The sequence below is a fragment of the Arachis hypogaea genome, chromosome 5 (assembly GCF_003086295.3).
Source record: "Arachis hypogaea cultivar Tifrunner chromosome 5, arahy.Tifrunner.gnm2.J5K5, whole genome shotgun sequence".
Classification (NCBI taxonomy): domain Eukaryota; kingdom Viridiplantae; phylum Streptophyta; class Magnoliopsida; order Fabales; family Fabaceae; genus Arachis; species Arachis hypogaea.
In genome coordinates this window covers 107079832-107091788 of record NC_092040.1, presented here as the reverse complement: position 1 = coordinate 107091788, position 11957 = coordinate 107079832, and the positions used below count along the sequence as shown (strand labels likewise).

Sequence of the window (11957 nt, the reverse complement as noted above, 5' to 3'; positions counted from 1 at the left end):
TAATTTAATTTTTGTTCTTAATCTCCGTCTTTAAGTATCAATCTTTTCTCCTAACACTCTTGGGACGAGCCAGCATATGTTGAACTAAAATAATAAAAAGAATATAAATATACTATTTTTAATTTAACAGTGTAATTAAGTATTTTTTAAATATTTTTTTACTCAACTTTTAGATGAAGAAAAAAAATAAAAAGTAAGTAATTTCTCTAATTTTTTAAATAATTAGTACATAAAAGTAAGTATCATAATAAAAATTCTTAAAAAAATTAACCAAAAATTAAATTTTAAAAGACCAGTAGTATTTTTCTTAATTTAATTTAAGTTATTAGTTGATTAATTGATTATCGGATAAAGTGTTGCTTTAGCTATCCAAATCCAAATAAAGGGTCATGGTCTATTACTATTACACCCTCCCTTTCTTTCTCTTTCCTGGTGCAAGCACCCAATTGGAAGTTGGAAATCTACAAAGAAAACTTTATCTCAATCTGTCTTCTTCTGAGGGAAATCCTCTGTCGTTAATTTTTTTTAATTTTTAATTTTTACTCTTCTTCGTTTTGGTTAAAATACTCGCAAGGCGTTGTGAGCTTTTTTGTTTCCGTCTTTGGTCCTGGTTTTCTCTTGTCATCTTCTTCTTCTCTCCTCTTCATAAATTCGTCGTGATTCCATGACCTTCAACGAGACCAAACCATTATCAGTATCCGTAAAATGTAGTTTATCTCATGAACAAGTACGTTTATTTATTAACCCATGAAATTGAAAACCATTACTTAGCCACCTTCCAAATTGCTGCATTTGTTTAAAACTCCAATCATTTTATATCTTTCCGGATCTGCATTCCTGTGAAGGGAGGTCACAGATTTAAAAAAAAAAAACTGAATACCTTTATTCATAATTTTTATTCTTTGCAATTCCGATTGATTGTTTTTGTATATACAAGTTTTGAGGCGAGCAGTATTGAGGAGTGAGTGGTTTGTACTAATAAGAAGAATATGCATTGGTTGAAGCAAAAAGGGAACGGGAATGGGAGCATGAGGTCGTCAGGGAGGAGGCTGTCCCTTGGGGAGTACAAGAGGGCGGTGTCATGGTCGAAGTACTTGGTGTCTCCCGGTGCGGCGATCAAGGGAGAAGGCGAAGAGGAATGGAGTGCTGACATGTCTCAGCTTCTCATTGGTTCCAAGTTCGCCACGGGAAGGCACAGCAGGATCTACAGAGGTGTATACAAGCAGAAGGATGTGGCCATCAAGCTTGTAAGCCTGCCTGAGGAGGATGAGGATCTTGCTTCTTTTCTTGAGAAACAATTCACTTCTGAGGTCTCCTTGCTCCTCCGCTTGCGCCATCCCAATATCCTCACTGTGAGTGCCACCGAGACTCTCTCTTCTTTTTTTTTGTATTGGACTCTTTATTGTTCTCTCAAGGTTATAAGTTTAAAACTAGAAACAGCCACTAATATTATTATCAGGCAGTCCGCGGTTCTTTTACTATAATTCCTTAATTTGAGTTTCTCCGGGTTCGGACTCCCTCTAAGCACGCAAGCTCAATCGTTCTGTTCTTGCTATTTTAAGAATAAGGAATGTTACATGACGGGATCACGTTTGAACGTAGGACCGCATGCATAATACCAATGACAAGTCTTTGTAGCTTCGAGATATGATTCTCATGCTATTGAAGATGATGACTTTGATGATTTGGAGTCTAGTCTAATTGTGGATAAGTCTTCTTTTTTGTGGTAGCTAACTTTGAATTTCTTTCTGATGGTTCAATGCTGAAGCATCACTTTTGGAGTTTGGATTCCCTGTCCTTGTTGTTGATGTTATTGTCTTTATTTACTAATTGAGTAATTGAGTAATTTGAAATCTTCTGAAGACTACGAGATAGTTTTACCATTAAGTAATTAACTTGGTAGATTGAATCTATTATCTGAGAAGAGGAATTGAGTGGTAGATAGGGATTTACTACATTTCTGATTATAATAGTTGAAATTGCCAAACAAGTCCTTTTCTGTTCTGTTCCATTTCATCGGTCTGAAAAACTGAACAAGAGATTAATAATCATCTTTATTTAGGGTTTGCCCTAATGCACGGAATCGAATAGATTGCAGTGTCTATGTGAATGTTCTTCTTTATTAAGTGTTTATTTTTTTATTTTTGGGAAGTATTGCGTTCTAATTTGGTTTAATTCTTACTACTACATAGTTCTAAAAGGCAGTTTCTTATTCATGAGAGTAGAATGCATTGTTTGTGTTTAAAAATTTGCAGCTGCTGAATAATAGCTAGATTATTATACATTTTCAATCAGCTATTGACATTCTATTGATCTTGCAGTTTATTGCAGCCTGCAAGAAACCTCCTGTCTTTTGTATAATTACCGAATACTTAGCCGGCGGATCATTGAGAAAATATCTGCATCAGCAACAATCAAATTCAGTTCCACTCGAAATTGTTCTGAAATTAGCCCTTGACATTGCACGGGGGATGCAATATCTTCACTCTCAGGGGATACTTCATAGGGATCTCAAATCAGAAAATCTGCTTCTGGGGGAAGATATGTGTGTAAAAGTAGCAGATTTTGGTATCTCTTGCTTGGAATCTCAGTGTGGTAGCGCGAAAGGATTCACCGGAACTTACCGGTGGATGGCTCCGGAAATGATCAAAGAAAAGCATCACACTAAGAAAGTTGATGTCTATAGTTTTGGCATAGTTCTATGGGAGATTTTAACAGGACAGACACCATTTGAAAACATGACACCAGAGCAAGCTGCATTTGCAGTTTCCCACAAGGTATATATTGCATCAGAATTTACTTAATTGTATCATTCATATTCTTAATTGTGAGTTAACAGAATATATCAGATGATTAATATACTTAATCACCTCTAAAGGCTTATAGCATCCATGCTGTGAAGTTTGAACAAAGTTGGCTTGTTTCTTTGCTGTTTGACTTTAGACATATTAGTATCAACTAATTGTCCCAAATCACAGTTAGAGTAGTATATGTTTATCAGAACTACTAACTCAGTGTTTTATAACTGATTAAAGCTGTAGACTACTGAAGACCAAATTAAATATTTTGTTAACTTTTGTGCTAAAACATGCAATACAAATTTCATTGATGCCGTGGTTGAAAATCAACATGATCTCTCTCTCTCTATATATATACATGGATATGGGTATTGTTACTTCCATTTTGATAATATCATTCTTTTTTACTATAAATTCATACATACATACGATCCAAAAAACTCATGGGGAGAGTGATATTATAAAATATAGGAGTATATATATATATATATATATATATATATATATATATATATATATATATATATATATATTCACCATAAGTGTAAAATTCTCTTATATACATATTCAGATAGGTGTTATTGCATAAACAAAAGTAGATAACTTACATATTTACTCTCAAAAAGAAACAATTTTTGTTTTTTATCTAGATGATACCATCTCATATTCTCATTGAATGTCAATATAAAGGAACTTTACAGTGACAAGAAATAGAAATGATTAAACTCTTATTTAGCCTTGAATATGCATGAACTTGTTTTGCCAATAATACTTTGTCAAATTCAATTATTAATTTAGCATGTATAGGTATATGTTACATTTTAATTATCTGTTATGCATGTCCTATGCATGCATTTGAGTAGGACCTTGATGGTTAATGTGTCCCGGATCTTTCTCAAACGTGGGGGCAAGGGTGGGCAACAATCATGCATTGTCTACAATATTTAGAGTGGAGCATGTGGCCATGATTATTGATTTCTGATAAGATAGCTCCTTTGCTTATCTAAGCAAGACACATTCAATTAACAACGTTGGATTGAATTGCTACCAAATATATAGAGTGCCTATGTTTTGGATTCTAGGGAAAAAAACAAGTAGTTAACAATTTGATTTATTTATATAATTAAAAAATTGGAAATTAATTTTTATTAGAAACTGTTTTGTTTACGTCTTGTGAAACTAAGTTTATTTTTTCATGTAAATATGTCATAACTCAAGTGATTTTTTTATTAGAAAAGAAATTGGTTTTTTTATCAGGGGAAAACTGAATCAAACACACCGCAGAAAAGATTGCGATGTTTCACTATCTATTTTTGCCTGACATCTTAAGATGGTTCTTGAACTTTTCCAAAACATTAAAAAATTTGGTATGTGCCATGTATCAATATTTATGAGAAAATCAACAATGATGGCTACCACTCCCTCCTGTCACATGCACAGAACGCCAGAAAACAAAGTGTCATATAATTAATTTCATTAATGCTATTTTGGTAGATATTGAAATTATTGATTTTGGTGAAACTTTTCTGTCTTCTTCTTTTTTTTTTTAAGAAGCTTTTATAGAAAATACAAAAACTTTTAAAATAAAAAGTTTAGTTAATATGTGTACATTTTTAATACATTTATGTATATTTAAAGTTTTTTACTCATAGTAACTTGAGAGAGAGAGAGAAAGGGGGGGGGGGGTGTTATATATATTAGTCCTTTCCAACTGTTCATGCTCATTCCCTTAACGCATGCTACAAATATCCAAAAGATATACTTCGGATCTTAACCTTTATAAAATACTATAAAGTATGCATACACTTGCATCAAGAGGGTTATATTTCCAATTTTCTATTTTTGGATAAGTTAATGTGCTGACTTCTGAACATGGGACTAGTTAAACTCAACCACAAGGCATAATATATGTTTGAGATCGATTTTTATACACTTAAGTTTTATATCATCATCCATCCAATGGCATGATCTGTAAATGTTTTTGCTAAAGAATCCCATAAACTTTTCTGTAAAACCGTATTTCAAAATTTGTTTTTATATATTGTTATAAATAGTTTAATTGTTATATGTAAAAGTGTTTTATTATCATCACTTAGGTGGTTGTTTATAAGACTTCTAAAGTTCGCTGGGTGACAGTCAAATACTTTACTCGTGACAGAGTTTTAGATAACTACGTAAAAGTTTTGTATGCAAATTAAATTCTTGTAGCAATTTTTGATATATTTTAGCTAGCTTTATGGTTTTATTATTAGGACTTCTCTATCCTCTCTCACAACATATATGCAAATTTAAAGAATTTAGATATTTAAAGTGAGAAAATTAATAAAGTGATAAAATGAGAACTTAATTTTCATTGAATTTGCAACTCTCATTGCATGTAAGTCTCACTATTTTAATTTAATAGTGATTAGTTTTTCACTTCATCACTTTGCCAACTCTCTCACTTTAAAGGATATTGATCTAAATTTAAAAATGCATAATGACTGCTGGTGGTTGATTTTGAGGTGTACTGGTTGATTTATAAGAGTAATTTCAAATCAGTCTTTAAAAAATTTAGTTATATACTTTAGTCTTCAACAAATTTTAATTATTAAATTAGTTTTTAATTTTTTATTTCGTTAGATAGAAAGTCCTTACATCAGATTGTTCGTCTACAGAGAGAAACTAATATGAAATTTTAAAAATTTTTTAAGACTGTTATGTCTTGTCTAACTTTTTTTTACCAAAATTTGACACGAGAATTAATATGTCAAACAAGATAAAAAGTTAAGAACTGATTTAGTAATTAAAATTTGTTAAGAATTAAATTGTCTTACTAAAAAGTTTTAGTGACTAATTTAAGATATTACTCTATTTATAATAATTGGGAGAGAGAATCACATGCTCAAACGGACATGTATATGCATGAGATAACCACTATAGTAGCTTCTTTCGTAAATATACATTTCGTTAATCACACTCAAATTGTGGGACTTATGTATTTATTTATTCGTATTTTGTTTGTGTAGAATGCAAGGCCACCATTGCCATCTGAATGTCCATGGGCACTAAGTGACCTAATAAACAGATGCTGGTCAAGCAATGCAGATAAGAGGCCACATTTTGATGAGATAGTTCCCATTTTGGAGAACTACACAGAATCATTGGAGCAGGATCCCGAGTTCTTCAAAACATACAAACCTCGCCCTTCTAATAACACAACAATTCTTGGATGCATACCTAAGTGCAATACTCGCCATAAATCTACTGCTTGCAAAGCTTAATTAGCTAGTCAATCCAATATTTTTCTTCTTTTTTTTGGGTTTATATGATGACAAATTGACATGAAGAGCTGTGTTGCACGTTCAATCGATGAATTAATTAATAAATGTGATCCTCTTCAGAGTTAATGTTTTATACTGTAATGTTTAAGGGGGAAAAAAAGAAATGAATTATTAGTTTTCCTTCTACCTTTGTTTTGTTTTGTTTCCCCTTTAACTTTTAATGATGTGCAATTTACCTTTTTGAAGTTTAAAATGTGCAATTCACATAGAGTAGCAGGTGGTTAATATAGAAAGATTTTACAAAAAAAAAATGTAGTTTCTGTTAAAACTGTGTTCCATATGCCACTGAAAAAGAGGTGAAGATGAAAAATGCAGAGAAAGGAAAGAGGGAAGTAGAGGAATCAGAAATGAGAAAATTGGAATTGATAGAATAATCAAGTTTCATCACCCGTGACTGGCTTATTATATATTATCTATGCCTATTGGTATTGGCATGTTTCTCCCTCTAGCTGATTCATGTACTCGACACTGACTACCTTGTCACTTGCATAACTAACTTGCTGAGTTGTCATCCCAATTAACTAACTCAACTAACATAAATATCCTAAGCTTATATACAAGACATTCCCTCTCAATTTGGACAAACCTCAACTTGCAATAAAATGAGATATGAAGAGGAAATCTAGTGAAATATGATGAGCATGAGCAAGAAAGAACATAAACACGAAGAAAATAGAAAGAAATTACAGAAAAAAGAAACAAAATCAAGCAACATTTTCCCTTAAATTGGATTGTACATATCAAACAATCCTAACATGGAGTAACATGACTGAGATGGCCCTGGGGACAATACTTTATGAGAATATCTGCACTTTGATCCTTACTCAGGATTGATAGAATATTTTGTAAGAAGATCTCTCTCTTACACTATGGCAAACAACCTCAATGTACTTTGTTCATGATAAAAAGAAATGGAAATGATGTTGGAGGCCATTTTCATCAGGAGATGATGCTGGAAATGTATTTAGAGTTCAACGATTATCAGTGAAGGTCAATGTTGATTTGGACAACATGATATGTAGTTGTAGAATGTGGCAGCTAATTGGCTTACTGTCCTAAGTTAAGAGTTCTGGGAAACAAGAAAAACCCACTCATATTACTCCTAATTTATAAGACACCAATTGGAAGACCTTCAAAGAAAAAGAGATACCAACAAAAATGATCCTAAAAATAAATCTTGATCTCCACAAAGCAAAGAGAAAACGTGATCTAATTACTTGCAACTATTGTTTTAAGGTACAATCCATAGTAATAGACTAAAGTTACTTACATTGTTTTAACAAAGAATGTGCTTCTTCTCTAGCATCCACCATCGGAAAGAACTTTGGAAATGCAGAAGGAATTCATGCCATTACATTGGCAGAAAGAATGTATCTAACAAGCAGAAGATTAACAATCAAAATATTTCATCTCTAAACTATCCACTTATCTCTCTTTGTATCCAACTATGCCCTGAAGGTTTTTTCATTCCCTTTTCACTCATGAACTTCCTAACTTCTTCTGCATGTTCCCATTTGTCCTTCGATGCATAAGTGGTTGCTAGAAGCACATAATTTCCTGAATCCTCAGGGTCAATCATGGTGAGATGTCTAGCAGCTGTCTCACCAAATTCCACATTGCCATAAACCCTGCAAGCTGCTAATAAAGAACCCCAGGTGGTTGCATCGGCGCTTGCATTCTGCTTTATGAGACAGTATGCCCTTTCAAGTTGCCCAGCCCTCCCAAGCAGATCTACCATGCAAGCATAATGCTCGGGTAAGGGCTGAATACCAAATACCTCAGTCATAGTCCGAAAATACCTACAACCTTCGTCGACGAGAGCTGAAGAACTACATGCATTGAGGAGACCCACGAATGTAACCTGGTTTGGCTATATTCCTTCCTTCTGCATCTTTAGGAAAAGACCTAGAGCATCTTGTGATTTCCCATGCTCAGCAAAGGCTGCAATCATTGCACTATAACTATACACATCTCTGTATTTCATTCAACTGAATTCCGTCCAAGCTAAGTTTATGTTTCCACATTTGGAATGCATGTGGATCAATGAATTGGATATAATACATATCCTATCTAAAATGAAAGAACAATGGTCAAAACCCAATTAAACAAGAGCGCGAAGGTTAGTATCAAGAGGTTCAAGCTAAAGAGATTGAGTTAACACTAAAGTGCAGTAAACAAAGTAATAATAGAAGGATATACCATAAATACTCTCCTCAACATGTTCTGTCAATGTACTTGACATTTGAATATCCCTAAGTTGTGCACATGCTGATAAAGCACCCACCATTGCAACCTCAGTGATTTTAATTTTTGATTGCCTCATTTCCTTATACATGTCAATAGCTTCCTTTGCATACCCATTTTGGGCATAACAAGCCAGCATTGCTGCACATGCTGACGGATAACGTGGCGTTGATATCCTATCAAACACCCTTTTTGCTTCACTTACGTTGCCGAACTTCCCATAACCAGCTATCATTGCTACCCACGTGACCACACTCTTATTCTCCTCGTCCATGGCATCATACAATTTCTTGGCTGATTTCATGTCTCCACTATTTGCATACCCTGCAACCATAGTAGTCCAAGTAAAAGAATTCTTCTCCCCCATGTTATCAAACAACCACCTCGCATGAATCATCATCCCCGCCTTGGTATACCCACAAATCATTGCCGTCCATGCAACTAGGTCTGTATCACACATCCCATCAAACACCACCCTTGCATCGAAAACACTACCAAACTTCGCATACATGTCAAGTAAAGCAGTTTGCACAAACTTGTTCCCCAAGAAACCTGACTGCACCACCCTAGCATGAACTTGTGTCCCTTCGAACGTGGCGAGGATACGTCCGCATGCATTGAGGACTGTGGAATAGGTAAACTCAGATGGCAAGACCCCATTTTGGTGCATCCTAGCATAGGTGGAAATTCCATGGCGAAATTGGGTACCAGATATAAACGCGCGAATAAGGGATGTCCAAAGGAAGCTGTTTGGGCAGTTTGGCATTTCATCAACCAGTTTGTGGGCATAGCAGAGATTAGATATTTCGACATTAAGACGGAGAATCCTCAGAAACAAACGACCCAAGAAGTGATTGTATTGATGCGGTTGGTGAGAGAGGAGTTTAAGAGCAAAGGCCTGGGTCTGTTTGAGATGAAGAATGGTTGTAGAAGTGTTGAGGAACTGCGTTAACAAAGGTGAAGCTTTTGGGGGTTGGGAATGTAATGAAGCGGTTCCTGTATAAAACTTCATGCATAAATAAATAATAATAATCATTAGGTTAACCATATGGCAACAGATCTCATCTTATATAGGAAAATTTTCAAGTGTATCGGTAGTGTTTTCCTATCTTGTATATCTTACCCAAGGTTCTGAAAACTGAACCGGTCATCGAACCGTTCTAGTTACTGGTTTACTGGTTCATTAGTTTAATCGATTCAACTGATGGTTCAACCGAAATAACTATTTTATAATAAAATAATAAATAAAATATAAATAAACACATTAAAACATAATTCTAATGTAATATAAATTTTAAAATATCATCCAAATTAAAAGTATTAGATCAACCATAATGTTATAATATCATTCAAATATAAACTCAAAAGTCAAATAAAAAAACAACCAAATATAAAATACCAACATTAAAATTTGCCATCAATCATCAAAATTCCCAAATACATAATCATCAAACAGCAACCCAATGACAAGAAGTCAAGAACAATGAATTAGTCAAATATAATGAATTAAATTGATTGATACTATCATCTAGCCAATAACAAAATTTAGTTAACAATATCCAATGACAAACAACAATAATAAGATCAAGATTAAGAACAACAATCCACAACAAAAACAATTTACCAAATTAACAAATTATCAAAATGTCAAGAACAGCATAACAATCACAATTTATCAAAATAAGATCAACAACATAACAAAACAAGTTAACAAAAACAAGTTAAACCAATCGAAACAAGAACTGGAACTGCAACCTACTAATTAAAACAACAACCAGCTAAAATAAGAACTGCAACCTCCATCCAGTCATACTTTCAAGCATATATGGTTCTGCACAATTATCCCCAATTTAACCAAATCCCCAACTAAGTGATTCTGCACCGAAAAAAAAAAAGCAAGAAAACAACCATTACTTTTGGCATGAGACTCTGAGCAGTGAGCAATGAGCAGAGTATGAAGGAGAGGGAGCAAGGTTCACCGCTTATTCAACCATTATTCAACCCAGTAACAACAGCAAGGTTCACAGATTAACTAACAACAATTATTCAAAATCATCCACAATCCTAAAAGAAAAATCACAGTTCACAGATTAACTAACAACAAGAAAAATTAATAGTTCACAGTTCACAAAATTAACAACAAAAAAAATAATAGTTCACAGTTCACAAAATTAATGAAAAATTATTCAATTATAGTTACAAAAAATAATTTGAATACCAGGGACTGAGGGAGCGCAGAACAGGGCAGAGCTGGCGCAAGAGGGGGACAGGGAGCAGTGGAGCACGATCGAAGGCTGAAGGTGGAACAGAGCTGGTGCCGGCGGGACGACTGCGCGACGGAGGCTTCGACGGTGGCTGCGCGATGGAGGGGAAGAAAGTTGCGACGGCTGCTGTGTGACGGAGGAGAAGGAAGATGCGACGCCGCGACGATGGCTTCCAAGTTCGCAGTTGCGTTGGCGGCGGTAGCAGGCGGTGGCTGGATGGAAGTGACGCGGAGCAGGAGCTCGATGAGAGGAGCTCGGGCTGGCTGAGTGTAAGAGAGGCAGGAGCGCGTCTTGGTTAGGAGCAGGGCTTAGGGCTGGGGCTGGTAAGCTCCCTTGCTCTAATGTGCTACAAAACGGGGCGGTCTAAGTTTAATTCAAAAAATCGGTCGGGTTATGATTTGGTTTGACCATTCGGTTCAAAAGCAGTTTTTAAATTTTCTGATTTTAACATTTGATTGATTCATTTTTTTTGTTTACACTTTGATCGGTCGGTTTAAACTGATTTTTAGAACCTCGATCTTATTTCAAAGTTGCATGAATCGAACCAATCAATAAATCGACAGAATGACCAATTTAATAGTTTAATAGTCTAATTATGGTTCAATTGGAGTTCAACCGATTTAATTAAATATAAAATAAAATTATAAAAAATTAATATATAATTTTTAATATTTAAATTCAATAAATTTTTAACTAAATAAACACAAGAATCACATACAGTATCAATTACATATAACAAAATAAAACTTCAGCCATAAAAAAAATATACCATCAATTTTTTTAAAAATTCCTATGAAGTAGATTATCTCTTAAAAAAAGCTTGTTGTAGTTATTGGCATCAATTGTGTAATTTAGTTTCTTCAAATCAACAAAATTAATCCAAAATTAATAAAACAAAAGAATAACAAAAGAAGCAGCAACCAAAATTTCTTCTGTTAATCAACAGAGTTAAATAGTTAATCAAATTTAAATTTTTTTATAATTACAACGACCAGAATTTATTCTATCCAAAAATCAGAATCCAAAATATAAAAACAGCAAATCATAATCATTATAATTAAAAAAATAAAAAAATAAATTGAACTACCAAAAAACTCAAGAAAGAGGAAAAATAACAAAATCAAATTGTGTCATTTTCCACAGCGGCAGAGAGAGACGGTGAAGAGTCCACGGCACAAGGAAGAATGTTCGCACATCGCCGTGAGCTCGACAGAGATCCGAGATCGAAGACAGAGACAATAGAAGATGACGAGGACAGAAATGAGTTCAGGGAGGCCGAAGATGACGAGAACTGAAGTGGCTTGACGACACGACGAGGAGAGATAGTG

The 11957-nt window shown here is 34.2% G+C and overlaps 2 protein-coding genes across 3 annotated transcripts; one reads left to right on the top strand and one right to left on the bottom strand.

Annotated features, from left to right (window-relative positions):
• Window positions 1-431: 431 nt before the first annotated feature.
• On the top strand, window positions 432-6247 carry LOC112802550 (serine/threonine/tyrosine-protein kinase HT1). 2 transcript variants are annotated; one of them, XM_025845814.3, is made up of 4 exons: window positions 586-727; window positions 938-1352; window positions 2322-2777; window positions 5807-6247. In XM_025845814.3, the coding sequence occupies exons 2-4, from the start codon at window positions 990-992 to the stop codon at window positions 6059-6061; spliced, it is 1074 nt and encodes a 357-aa protein (XP_025701599.1). In that variant the 5' UTR covers window positions 586-727; window positions 938-989; the 3' UTR covers window positions 6062-6247. The 2 variants fall into 2 exon arrangements, with proteins under 2 accessions (XP_025701598.1, XP_025701599.1); XM_025845813.3 differs by having other exon boundaries at window positions 432-1352.
• Window positions 6248-7304: 1057 nt separating this feature from the next.
• LOC112803955 (pentatricopeptide repeat-containing protein At3g22690) lies at window positions 7305-10984 on the bottom strand. The gene is made up of 3 exons (XM_029298547.2): window positions 10584-10984; window positions 8321-9361; window positions 7305-8191 (listed from the first exon to the last, which is right to left on the bottom strand). Exons 2-3 carry the CDS (start codon window positions 9129-9131, stop codon window positions 8106-8108), a joined length of 897 nt encoding a protein of 298 aa, XP_029154380.1. The 5' UTR covers window positions 9132-9361; window positions 10584-10984; the 3' UTR covers window positions 7305-8105.
• Between the last annotated feature and the right edge of the window lie 973 nt (window positions 10985-11957).